Source organism: Drosophila subobscura, chromosome J (genome assembly GCF_008121235.1).
Source record: "Drosophila subobscura isolate 14011-0131.10 chromosome J, UCBerk_Dsub_1.0, whole genome shotgun sequence".
In the NCBI taxonomy this organism is placed as follows: Eukaryota; Metazoa; Arthropoda; class Insecta; order Diptera; family Drosophilidae; genus Drosophila; species Drosophila subobscura.
In genome coordinates this window covers 14,753,650-14,767,098 of record NC_048532.1, presented here as the reverse complement: position 1 = coordinate 14,767,098, position 13,449 = coordinate 14,753,650, and the positions used below count along the sequence as shown (strand labels likewise).

The 13,449-nt window shown below is 42.4% G+C and overlaps 1 protein-coding gene across 1 annotated transcript in view; it reads left to right on the top strand.

The window, feature by feature from the left end:
- LOC117895011 overlaps positions 1-13,449 on the top strand; it is a 124,418-nt gene that overhangs the window by 33,248 nt on the left and 77,721 nt on the right. The window contains 4 exon segments of the mRNA XM_034802361.1: positions 5,441-6,108; positions 6,111-6,337; positions 7,761-8,030; positions 8,091-8,255. Coding sequence (XP_034658252.1) covers positions 5,787-6,108; positions 6,111-6,337; positions 7,761-8,030; positions 8,091-8,255 — 984 coding nt within the window. The 5' untranslated portion in view covers positions 5,441-5,786.

Below are 13,449 nucleotides of genomic sequence, written 5' to 3'. Positions count from 1 at the left end.
AAATGTTTATAAATTGTAGACAAATTTTGCAGCACGAGGAGAGGCGGGAGCTGGGTGGTGGGTGCCTCGTTGGGAGGTGGCGACACTCTATGTTTGCATGTTCCGTAAATTTGTCCACTCCGACAAACTTCACGATAACTTTCGTTTTTTTTCTCTCTTCTACGTTTTGGAGCACTTCTCTAATTGCTTTTGCACCCAAAAAAAAATCTACAAAGGCAAAAAGAGTTGCCTTTTGTCTTTTGTGTTTTTTGGAAGCCAGACAGAGCCTGGGTCCGTGTCCATGTTCCATGTCGCCATCTGTCGCACTCTTGTTGCTGTTGCTTTGTTGCAGTCGGCTCCTTCCACCTTCCTTTGTGGCATGTTGCATGTATGTACATATGTGGAGGAGTCGATGGAGCAGGGGCAGAAGTGGTTCGAGAAGTCAGGGGAACAAGGATCGGAGCCAGAGTTCATGGCAAAGGCGAAGGTATTCCAAATGTTTTCATTTTCTGTCTGACTTTCGGGATACATTTTTGGGAGAAGGAGGAAGCAAGCAATTGCTGAAGAAGAGAGAAGAGCACTAAAGGAAGGAAAGTAAAGAAAAAATATATCAAAGATCCACTTAAACTCAAATTAAAATAAATATATCCACACATTAATCTCCGATCTCTAACTCTCCCTTCTCCCTTCTCCAATTTCTCTCTCTTGCTACGCTGACCGATAAAACACGACAACCGCAACAAATTAAACAATTCATTGTCTTTGGAGCACACACCTCCACACTCCGCGCTCTCCTCCACCCATTCATGTCTTTTGGCCACAATTTAACTAGGCTTTGGACCACATATTGTGATTGTTTTTGTGGTCAAAACGTTGCGGTTTGCAACAAAGTAAAGTCTCCTTGCAGTCTCGATCTGCCCCTTCCTCCTTCTCCCATCGATCGATCTCTACAGCTAAAAAGGTTTCGCTCTGTTGCTGCCGTTTTTTTGGTGATTTTTTTTCTGTTTTCTTTGGTAACAAGTCAATATGGTTATTGTCGCCAGATTGTTGTGGCCTGCCATTTGGCCATTTGGCGATTCGGTCAGCATTCACGTGTGCCAAAAGTAACGCCGTCTCCTTGCCCCTTTGGCCGCCGCTCTCTCGCACTCTCTGTTGTGTCGCTGTGCAGCATGTGGCAGCATGAAGCAGTTAACAATTCATTAGGTGTTGCAGCAGCAGCAGCTGTTGTTGTTGCCACTGCTGCTGCAACTATCTTGGCAATTGTCAATTTATGGCATGTTGTCTGCCTTTGGGGGTCTCCTTCTCCGTCGTCCGAGTGCCATGGTTCAGGCCTAACAACTTGGCTCCAATGGCCAAAACTGTGGCTCGAATGGCGATTCTTGGAAAGAATTCTGCAGCCAGCACAAGTTGCTGTTGCTTGCCTGGCTTTAAACAATATTTTAATTATGCTTTTGGTCTTTGGAATGTGGATTGCCAGTCGTTGCTGTTTGTCTGTCTGAATCGAACTCTTTTTTAATGGTTTGGTTCTTTATTGCATTAGTGGGGAGATCAGAGACCCCAGAGGCTCTCTAGAGATGAGAGAATAAACAAGAGAATCACGCCACGAGCAGACTTCTTTGAGTTCTTCTGCCGTTTCCAGCACGCGATTTTATCGCATTTCACGTTACTCATTCGCTCCCAAGCGAATTGATGACTCAATTTATGGGCAAGTCGAAGTCTTATCTCAGCTTTCGCGCCAAAGATAGTGCCATTTTCTATACTATAGTTTAATTGATTAACTTTTGGTCGCACTCGAGTGTCTCTGAATAGCTCTATCAGCGCTATCTAATCTACTTTGAGCACACGAGAACCCAAACACTCATGGGAGCAACGGAACACAATGAATGACTTTCAATTGCTTGTGCACTTTGCTTTGATTTGTCTTTAATTGGAAGTTTTCCAGCGTGAGAACAAACCAAAATTTAAGTGAGTTTCACATCCGCTTTGGGCGGAGATTCTGTTCTCGTTTTTTAGGCAAATAAAGTAGAGAACGGAAGTAAATGAAGATAAAAGTGTAAACATTAAAGCAAATGAAGATGAAAGTGTGCAAGAAGTGAAATGGAAATGATTTTGGCCGGGGACCTAGCTCTCTCTCAAAACAGAATAACTTTTTCTACCAGAGAACCCCAAATTTCAACTCATTTCCTCACGGAAATTTTCCCCCATCAATGAAAGTCCAAGGCATGGAAAAACTAGCGCACAAAAATCGCAAACACAAATGTAAACTGGAAATGTGCAATTTCCCAAATGAATTGAAGTTCCATGGAGAGCCGTAGCCCCTTCAGCACCTCTTCTTGTGGCAGACTTTGGTTTAGTCACTCGACGATACGCCGGCGATTTTGCATGCAAAAATTGTGTTGAAAATTTGCATAAAAGGGGGAGCCCTGACGGCAGCCATGGCCTCTCTTCTCTCTCTCTTTCTCTCCCTTTACTTCCTTTTGTAGCGTGTGTGAGTCATAAATAAATATAAGACTTTATGTTCAGCACATAAAACGGTTAATGCCTTTGTGGCTTCATTGCTTAATTATGCAATTAATATGCTCAGAAGATTCTTTGCTCAAACTAAAGACGGAGATAAATAGATTTATAGAAACGATACCCTATGGTTGCCAACAGATTTAATTTACCATTAAAACTGCATAAGAAATCACAATTAAGTGCTGAAAAAAACTACGAATTAAAACTAAAACCCACAACAACTAATAAAACCCAAAAATTACTTTCAAATCTGAGAAATTTGTGCATTTAAGATTAAAAAAGCAACCCACTGATACGACAAAAAAAAAGCCGAAATAAAAATTGTTTTCGCCCATTATGCAAATCTCCAAATATTTAACACTTTCAACTTTAGTCCCCAGATAAAATCACAGTTGAAATACAATTTTCTTTCCAATCTTTTCTTTGGTTCGTCTTCGGTTGGGGTCTTCCTCCAGCCACCTGTTGAAGCTCTTACATAAGACACCTGTAAACATTCGGTAATAACTCTTTTAGCCACCAAAGGTTCCATAGAAAAAAAGAGCTTCAAGCGAAACCAAAGCCCAAGCCCAAGCATGTTCCACATGTGGCACATAAAAGTAGCCACACAATGAGCACACAGCAGAGCCCAGAGAGACAGAGAGACCCTACAGACACGGCGACCTCAGAGACTAGAGATTGGGGGACCTCAGAGACCAGAGATCGGGGGACCGTAGAGACCAGACAAGACCCCAAAGAGCCGAAGAAGCCCACCAAAGGCAATTAAAAGACAAAGAAGAAGAAACACAAAGAGCACACACAAGAGGAAGCAAATGTAAAGAGCAGACAGAGGAGGAGCAGACGACGGAGACAGAGGTTAAAAATAGACAAATATTTTGCGTAGACAAATGAAACCAAAAAATGAAGTCAACAAATATGTGAATTTGTGGTTGGGGTGGGCTCTGGGATTGCAGGTACCACATTTTGCCATGCCAGACACGAACATTACGAGGAGAAGCTCGTAAATCTACCAAAAGCCACAGAGAGAGGCAGCCAGTCATTCATTCATTCAGTCATCGTGCCTGATTATAACTCAAAAGCAGGGGGAAAATATGACAAAAGAATCTATTTGGGGAGACGTCAAAACTTTATCTTTTTGGATAAACAAAACTTTCGATTTCCATGGGGCGGCATTGGTCCATAAATCTTTGACCTAAACTTCGAAATAATTGCCAAATACGTTGGGAATTTTAATGAATGAAAGAACTTTGTTGAGGTATTTGAATAGCATGTTATTTTTGGTACCAATTAAGCGAATATTTAATCTCAAAATCGAACTCAACAATCTCTTCAAATCAATGCGTTCAAGCTCCTTTTTTGGCATTTTATTTCTTGCGATTATTATTGGTGCACAGACCTGAGACCGAGACAGAGATCTGACTTTATTTACAGCTTTTTAGCATTGATTTGTGTTGCCGGCCACGCCCGCTGCCTCCATTCACCACCCACTTCTGCTGGCAATTTTTATTTTTCATTTTTTACCGCTGCTTTTGTCTCTCTCCGATCTTGGATCTCGCTGTGGGATCTGTGTGGCGGCTCTTAAGTGGTTAAATGAACGGCTAGCTGGCCAATTTTGGAGTTGGACAAGGTACCGGCACCACCGCCTTCTGTGCACTTTGTGTGTACTCGAGTCGTGGTGGTGGCTGCCCCCTTCCGACTGTTTTGCATACGAATATGGACCACAAGTGCTATTTTTTTTCTTTTGCGACTAATTTCGTATGAAAATTTGATTGCTTTGCTCTGCGATTAGAATCGTGTTCATTGTTTATAAACTACGTATGTACGTTCCACCTCCACCCACTGCCGTCTGCTGCCACTGTTGTTCCGCCAGCGAGAGAGCGGCGCCGGAGTCGTTGACCAAAAAGTTGCCACGAAAATTAAGTAATATTTGCATTCGTAATTATTATGATTCGAGCATCAAGAGGTGGGAAAGGGGGCTAGGGTGGCTTGAAGCCGTGTTATTATGCAGTTATACCCATTATAGAAGTTGGCTTTTAATTGCAGTTTACGGTTACCGTTTGCTGTTTACTGTTTGCTTTTCATGTGTGTTTGTTTCTGCTTCTATTGTGGGTGTGATATGGAGATTGTAGATATTTACCGACTGCAGCGAACTCAAGTTCTTTTGAGACTTAATTAATGCTAAAGTGGTTTATGTACATGCAGTGGGTTCTTTCATAACCGCAAACTGTGTTGCAATATCTGATAAGTGAGGGGGAGTTGGAAGGATATGGAAATGTGATATAATGTTTGCACAACGAAGCAGAAGACTGAAAGATAGACAAATGTTTGTTAATTCACAATTTTCTTCTTTAAGGGTTAGAAATATTACAAATATCCTGTTGGAACCAACAGAAATATGAGCAAAATAACAAAATGGAGCATTTTTGAAGTGTTTCATTTTCAGTGTTTTACTTTTCAACACCTCTAACTAGTCTCAAAAAAGACCCAGCAGAGGTCGCCCCTGATTATTTTACCGACAAACAAAAGAACTTTAACGAGCTTTACACACTCTCTTTAAATGAGAGCTTAATGGATTTCCGCAGAAAAAATATCAATCAAAGATTACACCCAAAGAAAAAGACTATAGGAAATTATTCCCATTGCCATTCGCTTTCATCTACAAGTCGTAATCGGTTTTCCACATAATAATACCAATCATTAGTAGAAGAGGGAGAAATGGTGAATGAATAACTGCTGGTGGGGCAGCAGTAGCAGCAATTATGCTGCAGAGAGCACATCCACAATCACATGTGGCACCACACGCGGCGGGGTGCATCATAATCATCAACTGGGGGCCAATCATCATTATCAGAAAAAAGGCCAGAGATCCATGCGTCCATATCCCTAATTTTGTTGCTATTTCCTTTCCACTAATTTGCAATTTCTTCTTCTCTTGTTTCGATTTCAGTGGCATTAACATACAAAAACATTTTATCAAAATAACGAAACAAGTATTTTGCATAAAAACGAACGGGAAAGGAAATCGAAAGGAACGAAACGAAACGCGACTGTACCTGCTCCTCCCCAAACACCACCACCCAAGGTCATTGTCATAGCCAGAGAGCGGAACGCTGGCAAACGAAACGAAACAATGGGACTAGGAGGAAGCCATGCAGACATGCAAATGTTGAACGAATTTTAAGCCGAAGTTTAAGCCAATTTGCATAATCGCCACACCAACACACACTCAGCACAACACACCACATGGGAAACGCTACCAAAAAACGAGCTTAAACAGAGACCGCAACGCAACAATGGAAATGCAACACGAAACGAGGCAAGAAACAGGTGGAGAGCAAAGGATAGAAACAGCAACGACAGAAGCAGAAGCAGAAGCAGTGATGCCGCCTCCCACAGAGAAGGAAAGAGCATCAATAAGCAACCAAGAGACTGAAAAAGCGGCCATGATGAAGGAAGGAGCGGAAGGACCCTTCGATTCACCCACAACGAAACCCATGAAATTCGAGAGCAGCATTGCAACAGCAGGGATGATATTTGCAATGCCAGCCACGCCCCCAAAGAGAGGTGCAACACTCTTAACCACGAAATCTGCGAGCAATAGTCGCAGCAGTTCCCTCAAAAACAGCGTCGCGGATCAAAGGGATCAAATGGAACTGCAACTAACGGTAGTGGTGGCGGTGGTGGTGGCGCCACTGCCGGTCAGCCATTGCACTACTCGAAGAACAGTGGCAAACAATCACAGTCGATGTCGTCACTGCAACCGAACGAGGAGGAGCATCAGGAGCATCGACGTGATGTCATTCAGGCGAAGCTCCATATGGAGCGGCCCTACAACAGCCTCAAGGTGAGTGAGCGAAGGAACTGGGAATGGAAGTGGGAATGGGAATGGGGTACTGGAAGGCGGCATCAGGTGTGCCTCACAGGTACAGCTTGTGTGTGTGATGTGTAGGCTGTGGTGCCGGCTGCTTGCATAAATTTGCAATTGATCAGTGGACAGACGCTTGACTCTAAAGAGTAAGCTCTCGTTCCGTTTCGTTCCGTTCCTCACGCTAACGAGTTTCTGTTCGCTTCAAGTGACAGCCGCGCAGCCTACCGTTAGAATGAAAATCTGCTCTTGTTCTTGTTCTCCTTAATAGCGTGTGTGTCCCCTGTGTGTGTTGTGTGTGTGTCAACGGAAATTGCTTTAATAAATTATTAATACATTTCATTATTAGCATGAACCAAAAGCCTGGTAACGGTTACGTTACAAAGTGCAACAAAGTCCAAAGTCAGTGCCAGTGGCGCCACAAACATGCAACGCAAATTGCTGATTTATGCTGAAAACTGGAAATAAATATGATGAAGAGAGGCAGCTTTTAGTTAATGGATTGATGGTTGATTCATCAGTAGATGGCATTGCAAGAGAATGCTCATTAAATGTTTATATTCCAACATTCCAAAAAGACTACAGAAAGCATCTTAGCAACATTCCAAACCACAGGCGCTCTAGTTGCCTGGACCTTCCCCCTAGGTGTCTCTGTCCGCTGCACATTCCAAATGTCATTCCAGAACTCTTAAGACCTCCCACCAGCCTGCAGGCTTATGCAAATCTGTGAAGTGTCGGCATTCCACACACCAAATATCAGTTCCCACAGCCCGTGCTTTGATTTACTTATAGACTTGTAGACCGCAGAAAAAACCATTTCAAGGCTGCCCCAAAGACCACCCCACGTTGCCATATGTCTCTGATCTTTTCTTAGTCACTGAGTGTGGGGCTTGTGTGGACTGAGCGGATTAGGGGGCTGGGAATTCGCATGAAATGCGAGTGACTGCACAACGGCAGAGGAGGGGAGGGGAGGCACCCCACCTGGCGCTGCTGCTGCTGCGGCTGCTTATTCATTTAATCAATTACTCAAATCAGCAGAAAACAAGCCAGAGCGCCGATTCGGAATCTTACTGAATGAATGACTGATTCCATGTCGGATTTCAATTTCAATTACGACTTTTGCCTGCTGCTGCTGCTCCGCTGCTGGCTTTGCTTTCTGGGACGATTGTGTAAATAAGGAATTTCCTTGCTTGCACGATTTTTCTGCGGGAAAATCAATGATTAATTAATTGCGCGCACTTTGCAATTTGGAGCGCTGTCCAAAACGGGTTTAAGATGGTCGGGGAGCATTATGTTTCTTCAGCCCATATTTGGGGGCCTCAAATTACTTATTTATTAACAACTTTTTGTATCCCAATGCACACTACTCTAACCCACTCTCTTTTCTCTCTTCTTTCCACAGAAAAACGCACACAGTGGAGGTGGTGGCAAGTACGGCAACAAGATGCATCGCTATTCGTGGGGACAAAGCAGTCAAAGCAGTTCCAACAGCCTGCACAGCAGCGCCACCTTGGGGCTGGGCTCATCCGGCAAAGACGACCTCTGGGCGGCCATACAAACAAACTACAATTATATTATGGACACGAACCTATTGGATACGTGCAAAGAGGCAAGATGTGAGATAGAGGGCGCCAGCACTGTGCTGGAGAAATCCACCGAATGTTGCTTGAAGGTAAATAAGTTGCTTGGCCCTAAAGTATGCTGTGGAAATTAATTTTGGACTTATTTTTAGATGCTCGATGAAACCCAGCGACCGGATGGTGTTCTCTGCGAGGATCCCAAGGAGCTGCGTCGCTGGTTACGCGAAATGGAAAACAAATTGGAGATTTCACCCACCATCACGGAGCTGACATTGTATGGCAACGCGGAATTGCAGCGACATTTGGCAGTACACTCGGTGAGTTTGCCTTCAGTTTCTTCTGTGGCATACTTTTGGGCGTGGGACTGAAATGTGAACTGTAGAAGTTATGTAAAATTGGGATTTAAATGGCAAAAGTTAAGGAATTTCGTTAAAAAAATTATAAAAAATTCCTTAACTAAGAAATACAGTTAAATCAAAAGGTTTAGATTGTTTTTGAATTAATTTCATTGCTTAGGAGTTGTCAGATAGCGTAGAATGTATGAAGAATCCATGTAAAATGAAGGTAAAATTTGATGTTAATGTTTGAAATCTCACAAAAAAACACATTTTAACAGTAAAATATAGTTTAAAGCACTTAAATGTGTTAAGATGAAATTCAACCGCACTCAAATCTTCAATTTCTAAAACTCACGAAGAGAATTTCACAACTTTTGAGGTTTTTAGAGTGAAAACGTTCGAGAAAAACGTACAAAAAACATTGCTCTTCTGTGGTTTTCCCTGAAAGTTAAGGTTGAAACTTTCAAAAAACCCACAAAAATATACAAATACTCCAGAGACCTCTAACATTTTGATAACAAGTCAAAAGAAAGCGAAAAGATACTAATCGCCGTGCTTGCTGGTGGTAAAAGTGTAACAAAACATGAAAAAAAACATTGTGTTGATGCAGCCAGCCCACAAAAATTTTACGCATTTCATTTTCATGGGTTTTCTTCAAGCGCAATGACTTGCGGGTTTTTCTGTTGTGGTTTTTCCCCTGCCCTTCAATTGCTTCCGTTAGTGCGTGCGTTTGTACCCACAGCTATCCCCTTCTGCGATCGTTTCACTCTCCCTTCACCCCCTTTGTGGCAAAGATCTACCCTCTCCACGTTGCTGCATAGATTGTGTAACTCTTTTTTTGTATATATTTTTTTGGGCTACTCAAATCCGTCAGTCATTCTCATTTCCTACTCTCTTCCGCTACTCAATTGATGCCATTTGCCTTTGAAAATTCAGACAAAACACAAAAGTTCCCTTGTTTTCGAACAATTTTCGTTACGAAAATTTATTGAATTGAAAGTGAAAATTGCTTGGGAAATTGGAAGTCGAAGAAGAGATAACCCCAGAGAGCTTCAGAGCTCTCTTTTGGCGCTGTGATGATAATTGGCATTCGGACGTTTGTAACACCTTCCAAATTGGGGGAGTGTGCAGTGGTGGAGTCGAGTCTGGGCTTTGAATTGGCTTTGATTTAGGGGGATCTTTATCTCTGAACAATATTGGTTATATGCCAGACAGACAGGCAGACACTGGCGTTGCTCTGCGGCTACCCATATTATGTAATTGTGCGGGGGATAAATCTTAGACGGAAGAGTGTGTGTCTGTGTGTGTGCTCCGCCTTTGGCTTTGATTTGTGTCGGTTTTGATTTTGATTTGAGGCTCTTTGACCATGACGGTGGCCGACGCGCATTGCATAAGAATTGTTGAGGATATATCATGGGAAATATTGAGTTTAAAGGAGAAAAAATCATAATTTTTCTGCAGAAATCTCCCCCTCAGAGCTTTCCCTTTCTTCCTGCTTTGATAAGCTTTATTTTGAGCGCTCTTTTTATGCTTTCTTCCTGTTGAAACTTCCTTTTTAGATACGAATTTTACATTGCTTTAATGCTAATTTCCTTCCCCATTCCTTCACCCACTTGAACACACTTTTCCTTGACCCATTCACACAACAATTGTTTTTCCTTTTGTTTTTGGCTAATTGCAAATTCCTTTGCCATGCCTTTGTTCAATGGAATTCCAGCCACACATTTTGCTGCAATCAAAAAACGCAGCCACTGAAGCCACGAGCCAAATGAAAGTAAACCAAAAAAAAAAAAGTAAACTCTTGGCTTGCAAATCGAAAAGCGATCCCCTTCGATCGATGCTCTGCGGCTCCTGCTCCTGCTGCTGCTGCTGCCTTCCCCTGATTTACGACAATTGTTTTGTCACGTTGTCGATTGAAAAAAGTGGAGAGACAGGAGGAAAATAGAGTAGAAAAAGGGGCTTAGAGAGGGGCTTTCAGGGAGCTGCTGCTGAACAAAATGTCAATTGCCCAAAATGGTTAAACATATTTCCAATAAGTGGTTTGGCGTTTGTCTCTGTCAATTGTTGGTAGTAGTTGCTACCGCCATCGGTTCAGCTGCTGCTGCTGGGGCTCCTCCCGGGGGCGTAGACGACACGCATTCAATGTCCAAAGCCGTAAACTAGAGTTCCATTTTCAAAAAGAAATACAACAAAAAAACAACTGATCGAAGCAATCAAGCCCCAGAGCCAGAGTAAAAGGAAAGGCAGCAAGCAGTCCACGGCAAGATTGAGATGATCTCAGTTGTGTGGAAAGAAATAACAAAATTTGTCAGCTGCCGGACAATGTCGCCGTACCATAACGAGATGTTAGAGATGGAGTTCCCAGAAGCCAACAGATGCACCAGATCCCCCAAGGTGCTGGCTGCAATCTCCTTTTTTAATTGTACACCCAAAAAACACGCCCAAGAAGAGCTTTAGGCAATGGGAATGAGTCGATGGAAAATTGTGTAAGAAGTTCTGCTCCTCCTTCTCCCAGTTTCCTTTCTTCTCAATGGTTACAATGTCTTAAATTTGAGTTGAGTTAAGCACTCACTCGGGGCAACAATGGGTTAAGTTGTGTGAGTTAAGCACTCGGCTGTGGCGGCTAGCCGCCTGTTCTGCTGTTGCAAGTGAGGCGTAAACAATCATGTTGCATGTCGCAGCGCCTACGAACGAAAGGATGTCTTTGTTTTCATCCAACTAAATGGACCAAAAATGGTCAAGACAAGACAACTACAACGCAATGGGAAAAGCATACGAAAATCGAGGGGACAATGAAGGGAAACGAGGGTTGGAAAAGTGAAGGTGGCGCAATTTAGGCGCTTTTGGCTTTCGGCTTTTGTCTGGAAGATTAGCTAAGACCCAAAAAAAAAACTGAAAACACAAAAAAAGCCAAGACCAAGACCCAGAGACAGTTACGACCATAATCGCAATGACAATTTAGTGTTTCGTTTGTCTGGCAATATTGCGGGTGAGCGGACGGACAGAGAGACAGTCGAGGAAATGCTCCACTTTATGGCAGTCATAATTTTCCTGCTTTGCGATTCGATTCGATTTGGCGGCGATTCGATTGGGTTTTGTAGGATTTGTTGTCCGATTTTTGCCTCCTCGTTGTCCGATTCTATCCGCATCCAAGTGCAAGTCCGAGAGTTGTGTCCATTGTGTTTTCTGCTTATGCTTTGCGGAGGCAATCTCTCCCGCGACCATCGAACAGATTTGCATAACAATTGGTGGCTGCATGGCTATAACCTTTCGCCCAATAAGTTAGCCAAAAGACTGGACCATATGGTCTCCGGTTCAGTTCAGTTGTTAAATGCTGCTGGTTGGTCGGTCGCACTGGGCGGCAATAAAACATTTACCGAATTAGTTGGAGTGTAAAATCCACTTGAAATGCAGGAGACTGCCGTTTTGTTTCTTCTGTTTCAACTTTCGCGTTAAATGAACCTTAAAATAAACTTTCCATTTTATATTTTGCCATCATTTAACGAGCATTTAAATGGTGTTTTCCTGGGGAGTTTCGATTGCATTAAGGGAGCTGCAATTTGATTGGAAATTGAATTGAATTGAAGGGAAAAGCAACTCAAACAGGCATTGAAAATGTCTATTGATATTCTTAGAAAAGTGTTCCAGAAATAGAAACAATCGAAACATCTTTTTGGAATATATATGGGAATAAAAATTAAATTTAAATTAAAAATGTAAGCTCCATTCATGGAAAATCAATGTCACATTTCTATGGCTACCAAAATGGAACTCTCAATCAACGTTTGAGGCAACCTCTCCATCAGAAACAGTACAAACAAAGCCACTGGCACTTCAATCAACCTTCAATCATTCAGCTACAATCCTTACAGCCAGCCGACACTTCTAACAAATCACAAAATCCGCCTAAATCTGCTCATATCTCTCTCAAAAACAATCGAATCTCGACAAAAAAAAACTTTCTCCTACTCTTTCGATCGAATCACGCCCCGAAAATCCATAAGAGAATCGAAGAGAAAAGAAAGAGTGATAGAGGGGGATGGGGGATCGCTACTCTCAAGTTCAATTGAGTTTCACTTTCTGTTGTTCACTCTTCTGCGATGATTATAAAATGTTCGTGATTTAAATTAACAATTAAAGCGGATAATTAACAAAATGAAAACAAAGGCAACGAAAAGGCAACACCCCCTAAAAAAACACAACAGAAAAACCGAAAGCCAAAGGAAAAAATATTATTATAGGCCATAGAGTAGATGTAATTTATCACAAAAAACAGCAGACAAATCTGTTGTCAGAGTCTCGGATGAAGTCATTACCACAGCCAGACAATCCACATGGAAACCTCAACAAAAGGAGACAGCAGACAGGCCTCTCTTGTGGATGATGTGGAAGCGGATCAAATGATTTCGTCATTAAGCAGACAAACGGAATTACACACCTTTTTTGGCTTCCCTCTCTCTCTCCATCTTAATAGAGCAATAAAATTGCCGAAACTTTTAATCGAGCGATCGAGGAATTTATATAGAAATTATAGTTGAGGAAAAACCATGAAAATGAAAACGAAAACCCAAATGAAATGTAGATGAAAAACCTTCACAGTAGAAGAAATCGTTTAAACAATAAATCTTTTTGGCAATTGGATAAAAAACAAAACCCAAAGGCAACCGAAATCGAAATCACACCACAAGAAAATATAAGTTCGATAGAGCTCCCCGCGAGTCATAAAAATTTACTTTCAAACACAATTTATTTTTATATCAAAGCATTTTTTCGGTGCGAGTCCCAGCCGCAGCCCCTGAGCTGCAGACCCGAATAAAAAACAATGAAAAATTCATGTACAAACCATTCATTCAGGTTCAATCATTAACACCGGGTAGATCGAACGCCGGCGAACGCCACTGAATCCGGGGGATCGGTAAATCGTTGAAACGGGGGAAAAAGGGAAAGGCCTACATGGCTTTGAGCCACGAGTCGAGGAGTCGGTGTCTGAAGGCTTTGTCGCCACTTTAATTGGCTCAAATTAAAGACGATCCAGTGGGGAGGGAATGAACAGCGTTCGTGATGATGACGGCACTTGGCCGAGCCAGTGGGGGGAGCTGAGGCGCTACTTTATTTCGCTGATTAATGAAGAAATTTCATCTTCTCCCCATATTTTGCCACCTTGTTAACGTCT